Source organism: Hemicordylus capensis, chromosome 3 (genome assembly GCF_027244095.1).
Source record: "Hemicordylus capensis ecotype Gifberg chromosome 3, rHemCap1.1.pri, whole genome shotgun sequence".
NCBI lineage: Eukaryota > Metazoa > Chordata > Lepidosauria > Squamata > Cordylidae > Hemicordylus > Hemicordylus capensis.
The window spans coordinates 294,389,670-294,402,585 of NC_069659.1; the positions used below are offsets into that span (position 1 = coordinate 294,389,670).

The window sequence follows — 12,916 nt, forward strand, 5'->3', positions numbered from 1 at the left end:
AACATGCACACTAGTGTAACCATAGATACTTCTGAATATGGTTTGGGTGCTATCTGGAACCAGCCAAAAGGGGACAGGGAAGTTGCCTTTGCTTCCATACTGCTTATTGCATCAAAGAAGATGGATTCTGTTGGTGAAAAAGAAGTTCTAGCATGTTTCTGGGTGATGAGGCACTTCAGGACTTGCTTGTGGGGCAGAAAATTCACTCTATGGTCAGACCATAAACTTCTATCTACTTTATTTACTACTTGGGGACCAAGTTGAGCGACCCCAAGAATAGCCAAAGGGATCACCAGATTTATGGATTTTGATTTCCAGGTGGAATGTCTTCCAGGAATTCAGAATACAACTGCAAATTGTTTATTCTGGCTTTCACTTCCAGGCCAAGAGGAGATCTCAGAAGATGAGAATGAAGGAGTAGTAATTGTGCAAATAGCTTCACCACTCATGGAGTTATCACATTTTCTGAATGGAAAGTGGCCCTCAGTGCTGACCAAGTGCTGACTGAACTTAAAACTTACATAACTAATGGATGGCCACACAAAAATAAGGTACATGAACATCTTCAGACATACATACACATGGTGAATGAGTTGTCCCTTCACAATAAACTGATGCTAAGGACTGATTGTTTGGTGGTGCCAACTTCCTTACAAGCAAAAGTGATCAAAATTGCCATGAAGGTCATCCGGGCGTTGACTAAAAGGCATAAGGCCATAAGAACAGCCTTGCTGTGTCAAGCCCAAGGTCTATCAAGTCCAGCATCCTGTTTCGCACAGTGGCCCACCAGATGTCCCTGAGAAGCCCACAGACAAGAGGCGAGGGCATGCCCTCCCTCTTGCTATTGCTCCCTTGCAACTGGTATTTAGAGGCATTTTGCCTCTGAGGCTGGAGGTAGCCTATAGCCACCAGATTAGTAGCCATTGACAGACCAGTCCTCTGTGAATATGTCTAATCCCCCTTTAAAGCCATGCAGGATGGTGGCCATCACCACATCCTGTGTCAGAGAATTAAGTTTTTGGTGGCCAGGTATGTTCAAACACATTGAAAATGTAATCAGTCACTGTATGGCTTGTGCTGTATCTGACAAATCACAGAAGACCTTTACCACCTCCTTGACTCCAGTAGAATATCCCTATGGTCGCTGGGAAAAACTTGCTCTGGATATAATGGGGCCTTTTGATAACCACCCTGCAAAACAAAGATGTGTTATAGTGATGGTGGATTACTATTCCAGGTGGCCAGAAGTTTCATTTGCTGGCAACATTACTACAAACAAGGTGATCCAGTTCATGGCTGCAGTTTTTGTGAGGGAAGGTCTTCCTAAAGAACTGGTGACTGACAATGGGACACAGCTTACTTCATTTGAAATGGAGCAATACTTGCATAATCGTGGGATAAAACCAAAGATTATTTTCTCCTTGTACCATCCTTGAGGAAGAGGCTTAGTGGAAAAAATGAACTGGTTAGTGAAGGAAAGTTTACAACTGCTATTTTGCAACAACAACCCTGGACAGAGGCAATCTATGAAAATCTATTTGCTTATTGAACTATTCTTCATTCCACTACAAGAAAATCACCTTTTGAACTGCCAAGAGGATGCAAAGCTACCACCAAACTTACCCAATGGCAATGATAGGGCTTTCTGTACCCTCTCACCCTGAGGATGCAGAGATTTGTGATCAGGTAAGGTAGAAAATATAAATTTCATCTGTATTGCAAACAGGGTATGAAACAGTGAACGTTTTGGGTGGCAGACTTTGTTCGAGTATGAGAAAGTGAGAAAGCGATGTTCCCAATATTCTGAACCAAAACAAATAATCAAAATCCAAGAAAATTCTGTTATATTAGATGATGGAAAGAAATGGAACAGTTTGAGACTTTCCAGCATGCGTACTATGAGACAAGAGGGAAGGGAGTCTGATCTCAAGAGGGGAGCTGGAGAGGACTTTGATCTTGCCTCCAGTTTTGACCTCACAGAGGAGGAGGATGAAAGTGATGGACAATTCTTGATACCAGAAAACTAATCACTAATAGCTCTTGTGCCAGAGACTCCAAGAATTAGGAGAAGATAATGACAGGAGCCTAGCTAAAAGACTTCATCACTGAATTTTAAATCAATTCAATTCTGGTGGTTATAAAGGGGCGGGATGTGTTGTATTATATCTAGTGGTCTTTTATGTTTTGTGGTTTTAGAAGATTGTCCCACTGGGGATCCTATAGAGAGTGGAGTCAGGTGGTGTCAGAAAGAAAAGGGAGAGAAAGGGGAAGGAGAAAAATGCTCTCTGAAGCCTTAGTTAAACCAAGTTAAGACTACTTTATGTTTATGAGGGAAGCAGCTATAACACAAAGGTTTTGCTCTTTTGCTGTAATTCTTGTTACACTTATGTGCAGGGGAAGGCTCAGAAGGGTGATCTCTAACATTGACATACTATGGACATACTAGAGTGACCTGATTTTACCATACCTGCCATTGATTGTCAGTTGGTTGCAAAGCAAATTCATATCCAAGAGCCAGCGTGGTGTAGTGGTTAGAGTGCTGGACTAGGACCGGGGAGACCCAAGTTCAAATCCCCATTCAGCCATGAAACTAGCTGGGTGACTCTGGGCCAGTCACTTCTCTCTCAGCCTAACCTACTTCACAGGGTTGTTGTGAGGAGAAACTTAAGTATGTAGTACACTGCTCTGGGCTCCTTGGAGGAAGAGCGGGATATGAAATGTAATAATAATAATATCCTGTTGAGGATGAAGAAAATAACTGTGCCCTTGATTCATTCCTACAAGAAAAGAAAAGCGGGGCAGGCGGGGGGGGGGGGACAACAACATCTGAGCTGTTGTGGCTTCTTGTTTTTCAGATTTTCCTTGCTGTGGCTAATTTTGAACAGAATGAAAGGGGCCAAGAGTTTTCTGTAATTTATAAGTGGAACTACAGAAAAGAGAAATTCACTGTGTATCAAAGGATCACCACACACAGCGCTAGGGATTGGGAGGCATTTGTCATAGATGGAGAAGCCTTCCTCGCAGTGGCTAATCACAGAAAAGGTATCTGGATTCTAATATGCAGTGACACTAATGAGCATGTGCAAAATCTCTTTCCTTCATCTGGGGCTATCAACATTCTGGGTTGCCTCCTTTCCCCCCTGACATAGGCTCTGTAACTTTCATATATGTGTGAAAGACACAGTGTCAACAAGTGCAACTCCTGATATGGAAATGCAGTGTTAAGGGTGTTTCACCTGTTGAATATTGATTGATTGATTGATTGATTGATTGATTGAATTTGTATCCCACTTTTCTCCACTCAGTGTGGAATCCAAAGTGGCTAAACTCTCATACACCTGAGAAAAGCATGAGTCCTGCCGAGAGAGAGAGAGAGCCCTAAATTAGGAGCAGAGTTTCTGAGAGTACCTGATTTCTCAGCAAACCTTATTCCTGGGCACTTACATTATTGAAATTAAGCACTATCAATATCCTAACAGCTTTCTCATTAGAAGTAGCTGTGACAAGAGGGACTTTTCAAGGAATGAATACCACTGCAGCCTAGTCCTAGATAGGTACATTGCTTTGCTGAAAGAGCAGGTAGAGCGTACCTGGTTTTCAAAGAGTCTGTTTAGGCTGCCTAGAGGAATGGGCAAGCATGTTGCACGTTTAGTGCTTATTAGATACACACATTTGGTTTTTAATGCTGAGTCATATTTGTGAAGGAGTGAATGCTTCTTTTAATTTTGCACTGGGTTTTTCAAATTTACAGCTGCAATGCCTGAACTATGTGGTTATATATTTTTAGATGCCAACAGTAATGTGATGTGTTTTTATCCAAGATCTTTTCAAGTCTCAGTTGATTTTTAAATTCTCACAAGTAAATTGGGTGCTAAAAGTTTGTTGCAAACCTGGCTTGTTGTTTTCAGTTTTCAGCCACTGAGATTAGAAATCTTCAACATCTATGAACAGAAGTGGAACATTCTGAAATTCTTTTGGGATCATTTTCAGACAGACTTCGGTCTTTCTAAGTGTCCGTGACATAGCCATATGCTGCCACCTAATGGAGTCTGTTGGCATAAACATGTTCCACATGTTTTATACAAGGCCCTGTGCATGTTCAGAAAATTTGGATCTGAATTTGACCCAATCAGAATTTGACAGTATCAGATTTGGATTCTATGGGCTCTGGTGATATCTGATATTGGATCAGATTCACAATCTGAATTTGAATTCTGACTTAAATTTAGATTTTCCCCATAGTGGTCAATGGGGAAATGGAAAAATAATTGCAAAGAAATCACCAGTTGGTCTTAGAGCCTTGAAACTTGCCACACACGTGGGGAAGGAGATTTGGGCCCCTATAGTGAACTTGGAGAGAATTGATCAATCCTCTGATTTTTGTTGAATTTTTGAAATGGTAAAAATGGCTAAAAATGATGAAATCTGGATTGAAACAAGCCAGATGTTTACAAAAACTTCTGAAAATTAAGGCCCTCCTTGAACCATCATTCCACCAGCATGTTGAGGAATCTTCCCTTTGTCGTCACGAAAAGGAGTAACAGCATGCTTCTTTTGCTCCCTCTTTTATATCTCCTGAATCAGGGGAGTAGCTAGGAAGGGGCCTGTGTTCATCCCTCTCTCTGGCGGCCCCTCCAGAGTGAGGGAGATAATGAAGAAAATAGGGAGGGGTGGATCTGGAGGGCCCTCAGGAGCTAGGGCCCCGTGTTCTTTGAACCCTTTTGTTTAATTATAGCTACGCCCCTGTCCTGAATGGATAGGCATACAGTTATGAAATCTGGCACACATGAAGTCTACATTGGCAGGACTCTGCACAATTATTTTCAAAGCTATAGGTCAATCTCCTGATTTTCTGTGATTTTTATGAAAATTTTTCATTAAAATGGCTAAAAATTGTCCAATCTGGCTTGTTTCAAATCTTGAATCTTTCAAATCTTGAATCTTTCAAATCTCAAATCTTGAAACAAGACAGAACTTTACAAAATGTTCTAGATCTGAAGCCCCTCTTTGGATCATTATTCCACTCTCATGTGGATGGAAAAGGACATTCCTTTGTTTTTAATCCCCCCCCTCCCCATTGTAGGAAGGCAGACCTTCTAAAAGGGATTAAAAGGATGTAACACCTTTTAATGCCTTAGTGCCTAGAAGGGCAAGTGATAATTTTTTCTAACCACAAAAATGAAACATTCAAAATACTTTCACTTTTACCGACTGTGTGCTTCTGTGCTCTAGGACCAACCATTGCATACAATCTGAATTTTTGAATCCAAATTTGCACATTTGAATCCCTATTTTATACCCACTTTAAAAAAAAGAATTGAATGGGGAGATAGTTAGCATTCATGGTTTGGATATCTTAATATGAAATAACCAGGGAACATGTGAAAGGAAATTGTTACAATCCTTACAGTAGGTTTCAATCCTATTCCTATTAGGTTTTTCTCCTTGATTTTGGGGAAAAGAAAAAATGGAGGAATCCAGTGTTCCCTCTAAGGTGTGTGCACATGCTCACAAGTTTTTTGATGTCCACTCAATTAATTTTAGATCCTGCTCAGGTTGACTCAAGAAGGCCCCAATCAGAATGCATGAGTGCACAACACTGCCTTGATACTACCGCCCGGAACAAAATTCACTGCGCACACAGATGAAAAAAATTAGAGAGAAAATTGGAGGGATGTGATTGAAACCTACTGCTGAGTTGACCAGAATTCTTTGTTCATGGTTCCAGCATGCCTGTCTCTCTCCCTTTTTTATTGCCTAGTTCTAATCTATATGCTTGGGGTCAAATAAATTGTTTCCATTTAAAGTAAGTGTTTAATTTATCTGAATCTGAATTTGTAAAGCCACACAAATGTTCAGCTAATTAGCATTTTATAGAATGTTTCTGTAAATTAAGCACAGAGGCACTCAAAAGAACTACGGAAACTCAGAACGAGTAGTAAATCCATAGGGGGTGATCTTACCCATAGGAAACTTTTGGTAAAAGTTAACACCAGATGGTTGGTGTTCAGATGGTTAACACCATCTTGTTTCTTTATCTAATCAAAAATTAGTTTCCCTAAATTTGCCAGCAGCCTCTGACTTGACTGTCATGGGCAGACAAAATCCAAAACCCTGACTAGAAGAGGTCAGTCTTTCAGGTTTGTAAATTTGACGTGTATATTAATATATCACTTTCAACAAAAATGTTCTCAAAGCAGTTTACACAGAGGAAAAAAAGAATAAGATGGTTCCCTATTCCAAAAGGGAGCACAATCTAAAAAGAAACGCAAGGTACACACCAGCAACAGTCATAACAAAGATGATGTGTGGGGCTGGATAGGGAAATAGAGAGATTTTTAAAATGTGCAGCAAAACACAAAATATGCAGGCTCCAAAAAAAGAAAAGAAAAGAAAAAGAAAGGTGGAATTGTAAAAGAACATTTGTGCACTTCAAAAATTCAAGTCATGCTAAAGTTGTAGTATATGATGTTAAAAGCGACTGATAACAATGAGAAAAGTAAAGTAAGTAGTCTAGGCTCCTCTGGAATCCACACCCTGATCAAGTACACCCATTTCTCTTCCTCCTACAAAGACGCTTCCCACACTCCGCTGCTACTCCCTACGGAGTCTTCACCAATGAAAACAAGACTCTTTTGCAACAGTACTGTCAAATTCCCAGTTCTGATAATTGTCTCCCACTCTGTATAGGCTCTTAAATGTCATAGAATGTGAGTCCAGGCAACAAAGTATGTGTGTACAGACAAAGCAAAATACATAAAGGGTATGTTGTAGTGACACATGCTACGTGCATGAATTACACTCTTATACCATTGTACAGTTCTGAATTTTCTATTAAAAAGCCTTGGGGAACAATTACCCTCCCTCCACTAAATATAAGAGAGTCACCACTTTAAAAGCTGCCCTTTGCTCAGAGAGCAGGGGCAATGTTAGTCTCATTCCTGTTGCCTGAGTGAGCATCCTCTATCTCCTCCTGCTTTACCATCTTTCTCTACCATTTCCATAAAGGCTGCTATTTTCTTATACCTTCCCCAGGGGATAACCACAACATAGACAGTGTCATATACAGGTGGAACTCCAGGATTGGGATCTTTGAAGCCAACCAGACCATTCCTACCTCAGGAGCCTATGACTGGGAATTTTTCACCATTGGGCCTTATTCCTTCCTGGTGGTGGCCAACACATTTAATGGAACATCCACCAAGATATACTCTCACATCTACATATGGCTCAGTGGAGCCTTCCAGCTCTTTCAATCAATCTTGGTAAGATGCCACAATAGGCAAACAGTTTTGCCTTGTTTGAGTTCTTAGGCAATGTCTTTCACCCTGAACAAGCAAGCACTTTGCATCCACAGAGTGGCTGGAGGCTGGGTAGAGGAAGGGTTGTTTACATGGAATAGGTGTCTTATAGCACTTAGCACTTACATTTATACCACTTTATAGCCAGAGCTCTCTAAGCGGTTTACAATGATGTAGCATATTGCCCCCAACATTCTGGGTACTCATTTTACCGACCTTGGAAGGATGGAAGGCTGAGTCAACCTTGAGCCCCTGGTCAGGATCGAACTTGTAACCTTCTGGTTACAGGGCGGCAGTTTTACCACTGCGCCACCAGGGGCTCTTATGTGAACTGGATGCTGCTACAGCAGCCAGAAAGGGTATACCCAAAGATCTGCCTTCCATACATCTAGGTTGACACAGGAAACCATTGCACATAGGTAACGCAGCCAATACATGCATACGTATACATCAGCAGGATGTATGGGGTGTGGTTGCATATCACCCACTGCATTATCTGCTGCCTTGCAGGTGATGATGTACAACTTTCAGTTTGGATGGGAATGTGTATTCTCATTCTTAGTGTGGAGTCACTGGTTGACATGTTGCGCAGCGTTCCAGAACCAGGATGCCCTGTGCCGGGGCTGATGCGGTCTCATAAGTCAGCTCTGATGCTGATCAGAATGAGCAACTGAGCAAATAGCAATGCCACAGTTATCTCCATTTGCCACAATGGGAGTAACTAAAACAGTGCTGCTTGCACATTCTAATCAACATCAGGGCTACCTTATGAGTTCACAGCAGCCCTGGCACAGAGCGTTCCAGTGCCAGAACACTGCACATCATGTTGGCCAGCATAAGTTTTGCCCACATGTGCATAACACTAGCCATAGTCACGTGTTATAATTCTGGATACAGGTTACCCTGGTAGGAGAAATAGAGGTGTGCTAGTCATACTCTCCTCTACACGAACTCACACTGTGGCAGGGCACCATGCAGCACTAGTCCTGGTCCTGCTCTGCAGTTTCCCCGAAGCTCAGGTGGTCTTATGCATAAGCGCAAATATTTTCAGAGCTTGCCCGTGCTCCAGAGTGCTCTGTTAGAGAGGAAACACATAGGTAATGGTCAAGTGACATGTTTCCACTCTAAAAGAGCATTTCTGGAGCATGGGTGAGCTCTGGAAAGTATTTGTGTTGTTGCACAAGAATGCCTGTGCTTTGGGGAGAGTCTAGAGCACTGCCAGGATTAGCATTGCACACTGCTCTGGATATGGGCCAATGTGTCCTCAGATCAAAGGTTACCTGCTGCTTCCCTGTCCTTCCCATGCTTGTTTCCAGCACTCTCAGGAGTCACAGGAATATCTTCCCTGACCATTCTTGTTCTGCTCTCTTGATGCCTCCTGGCCCTGCCATGCTTGATTCCTTCCCTTCCCTCAAACTTCCACGAGACTCAGCGATCCTGTGGTACTACTGAGGCCCATTCCAGTTACCCTGGCAACTAGGCCAGCAAGTTGGAGTTGGCAGTTGCTCTGGTTGCCATGGCAATGTAGCAGCTGTTCAGTTCCTCAGTACTCAGCAGCTCTCACTTCAGCTGCCCCATTGGCCCCAAGGGGGAATTTAGTCTTCCCCTTATTAGGAACAGAGTCTTACCATTCCTGTATACTATAGAAATGGCAGTGACTAGGCCAGAAGCTCAAGCACGTGGTGAGTGCTGGTAAAGAGGAACTGTGGTGGATGGGTGATGACCGTAGCAGAAAGCAGCAAGGAACCCCTTGGGTTGTGCAGGTGACTGGAGGCAGGTGGGTGAAAGCTCATGGGAGGAGCTACTGCATTTCTTTTCCTAGGTCCAAAACAACAAAAACCTGTAGCTGACCCTGGTATTCTTCCATGGTGCTGCTTTTAGAACGATGTGCTATGGAGGAAAATTCTTGAAAAAAGTTACATCATATCAAAATTGCACATGAATTTTTCAGGCAAGATTGATGAGCAGAAGCCTGCAAGGATCTAATACCCTACTCAAGGAACTTTCCTGTAAAATCTATGTGGATTTTTATTGTTGACACAATAGGGCAATTCATATAACCATAAACTGGGTAGGAGATGAGTCCTACTTAGTTTTGGGAGCTGGGCACATTCCCATTTGGCAATCATGTGTTAGATAAAAACAAGGTAGCAAGTGGGGAGCTTGATCGTCTGTCAAGCCCCAGCTGGGTAGGAGAAGAACACCCTACCCAGATTCCATTCCAAGCTTCTGAAGGAGGTAGGTGGGGAAATCATCACAAAATAGTAGCACGCAATCGCAAAAGGGGACTGCACCCAGCTCCCAAAATTGAGTAAGACCTGTCTCCTATTCAATTTATGGTCATGTGAATTGTCCTTATATTTTTTGAGTACATTCCTCTACAGACATGATTTCAACAATCTTTCAGTGGAGGAAAACTGGCATTCCCAATCTGGCATTCCCAACCTCTTTGAGATAACCTTAAAATCATGTTCATCAAAGATAAGCCCGATCGTGTGTGAGATACGTGATTAAATAGGTGGGTTAATTATTTAGTCCAGGTTTTGAAATAGTCTTAATGCTCTTAACTCTTTCTGTTGGTAGATAAGGGTGAGACTTAGATGCCTTAGTCTCTAATGATAGGTTGCTACTAGAATACTGTAGTGCATGAAACAGAGAGCAGGAGGAAGTATCTGCCAGACATTTTCCTAGCAATATTTCCAGTGGAATCCAGCTGTCAAGGATACAGTAGAATGTAGCATGCTTTATGACTGCAATACATGGGTGTCCTCAGAACCTTCCCCGCGGGTAGGGCAAAGCTCACCAGCGACTAGGGAACAAGCTCCTGCTGGTGACCGCCACTCCATTATAAATGGATGCATGCATGTCAGTGTGCACACACTCTAACCATGCCTCCTGCATCAAAGTCATACACAGGGAGGCATAACCAGTATTGGTAAGAGGGGCTGCTCCATTGCTCTCCCAGTACTCACCAGTCAGTGTTTCCTTCAAGCGCTGATTGACAAGGATCAGGAGAGGGATGGAGCTGCCCATCTTCCCAATACTGGCTACACCTCCATGCACCTGATGCTGATGCAGGGAGCATGGTTAGTGCTTGAAGGAAATGCTGACTGAGGAAGATCAGGGGAAGGACGGAGAAACTCCTCTTCCCAATACTGGCGATGTCTCCTTCCATCTGATGTTGATGCTCAGGACATTGCCAGTATCGGGAAGAGGAGCTGCTCCATTCAGGTACAGACTAGGAGATTCTTTCTCTGCCTCTCAAGAGAGTCAGAGAATGTAGCCCCCAGTCAATGCTTGAAGGAAGTACTAACTGATGAGTATCAGGAAAGGGGTGGAGCTGCCCAACTTCCCAGTACTGACCACACCTCCCTGCATCTGACATTGATGCTGGGGGCATGTCCAGTTTCAAGAAGAGGAGCCACTCCACCTCTTTTGATCTCCACCAGTCAGCGACTGGGAGCCAGGGCAGAGAAAGAAGTTCCCAGCTAGCACTTGAAGTGCTGACTGGCAAGGATCAGGAGATGGGTGGAGTGGCTCCTCTTCTCAGCACTGACCAGCCACGCAGGGGTGTGTGTGTCTGGGACTGACTGACTGGAGAGGGGAGAGACTGCTCCCCCCCCCCGTTTCTTCTGCAGACACCCTTAGGCCAACCTCTCAAGAGAGTGAGGCAAGTCTCACGATCGGTGAGACTCGCCAAAATGAGGTTTGTGGGGAGAGCGGGCTCAGTCCACTCTCCCTGCAGACAAGCACTGCTGCAGCCCTGGGCGGCCAGATCAGCCACTCACACAACTGCCGGCTCCGTCATGGAGCTGGCGGGAGCTGCAAAGATTGGGGGCCGCACGGCCCCTGGAAGTTCCAGGATGCCCCATGCAAGCTTGCAGCCTCCCAGCCGAGGGTCTCCTCGTGTGTTGCTGTGGCACAGAGCCCCGCCACGGCAATACACAACCACAAAACCTGGGTTAGTGGAGCGCTAAGCGGGCTAAGGGGAGGGGTAGGTAAGCGGGTGACTCACTTTGGGGAAACTGGGCTCGCCTGTGAGCCCGGTGGTTCCCACGATCTGTGGACAGTGGGCTGAGCTCCCTTAGCCCGCTTTCCACTGATCGTGAGAATCGCCTCAGTGTGTTTCCCATCAAAAACAAAGTGAGAAAATATATTGACTTAGAACTTGTCCAGCAAGACAAGAACTTGCTTTTTAAATTAGCAACCATGAGAACAGCTTCCCTCATAGCACTACCCACCTGCTAGACCTATTCCTGCAACAATAGTGTGACAACTATTCAAAACTCATAAAAGCCTTGCTGCAAGTGAAAAGCTTCTTCATCTGTTAACCCCCCCACCCCCACCCCCCAAAACACCACCCCACACCCAGATATGTTCCAGGATCTGAGGAACAATTTATTTCAGTTGAGAAGAAGGGGGTCTTGAATTGGAGAGGCAGTGAAGGAAAGGAATGCTGATACTCATTCTGGTAGAAACATAAAAAGCTACTTGAGCACTTTTGTGGAAACGCAAAAATAAATAAATAAATCTCTAAAGTTGCCCAGGCATTCTGAGACTTAATAGAGCTCCTCTCACCCCTTGTCATTAGTCATTGTTACAGGCACTGCCCAATAAGTGACAATCTCCTGAGTGACACATACCGCAAATACTTGTGCTGGGAGTTCTCAAGAAAGGAAAAGATCAGTTATGCAAGCATTTCTGTTTTGTGGTTGAAGCACTGATAAACCCAGTTTTCTCACAAACTACACATGACATAAATTGGCAACTGCATCAGCATGTAATTAGAGATGATGTTACTCATGAGTAGCCTTTCCTTCCATGCTGCTCTCTTGTTGACAATTGCTCCCTGAAGTAGTTTTGTAACCATCAAGTGCCATTTGCTACAATGGCACTTTTGACGGCTGCCTCAGAAGAGCAGTTTTTGGTGGGTAAGTGGCAAGGTTTACATACACCTACCTCCATGCTGAGGTCCTGATCTAAATCATGGACCTGCAGAGCTATTACTCACAAGTAAAGTCAAGCATCTACAAGCTGACTCATTTAACGTTGCATCTAGTGAAGCAAATATGTCTGTACCCCTTGCACACAAAGGATTATTAGGTCACGTAGGAAAAAAAGTTGTTTTTTTTCTTAACAGAAAAGAAAGAAATTGGAAAAACTTAACTGTCTGAGAAAGTTCTTCAGTGTTTCTTCTTGGAGGAGAATGAACCCTGAAATTCTCTTCAAATTTCAGTTTCTGCTCTAAAAGAGCCCTGGAATGCTCTTGAATTGCACTTCAGGTTCCAGCCTGTCAAACATGGTATGGAAGATCTCCATGATGTATCCTTCCGCCATTGCCCTCATTTTTTGATAAGCTTTTTCCCTGCCTTCTCTTTGGACTAGACTTTTGGTGCTGCTGACTGGGAGGTCTTTTATATCCAAGACAGAGTCTTCCTTGCTGTGGCAAACAGTCACAGCTATGACAGTGGAACTGTTGCCCCCAACAACTACTATGCCATCAATTCTTCCATCTATGAGCTTAACATCACTGCACAGATGTTTGTCAAGTTCCAGGACATTCTTACCTACAGGTGCCTCTTTTGTGTATTTCTCAAAACACAAGAATTGTGTTG

General features: G+C 43.6%; 1 protein-coding gene across 3 annotated transcripts in view; it reads left to right on the forward strand.

Annotated features, from left to right (window-relative positions):
* TSPEAR (thrombospondin type laminin G domain and EAR repeats) overlaps positions 1-12,916 on the forward strand; it is a 70,551-nt gene that overhangs the window by 53,351 nt on the left and 4,284 nt on the right. For 2 of the 3 annotated variants that reach the window (XM_053312720.1, XM_053312722.1), the window contains exons 8-10: positions 2,856-3,042; positions 7,036-7,265; positions 12,687-12,874. In XM_053312720.1, the coding sequence (XP_053168695.1) occupies positions 2,856-3,042; positions 7,036-7,265; positions 12,687-12,874 (605 nt within the window). The other variant, XM_053312723.1, reaches the window with a different exon arrangement.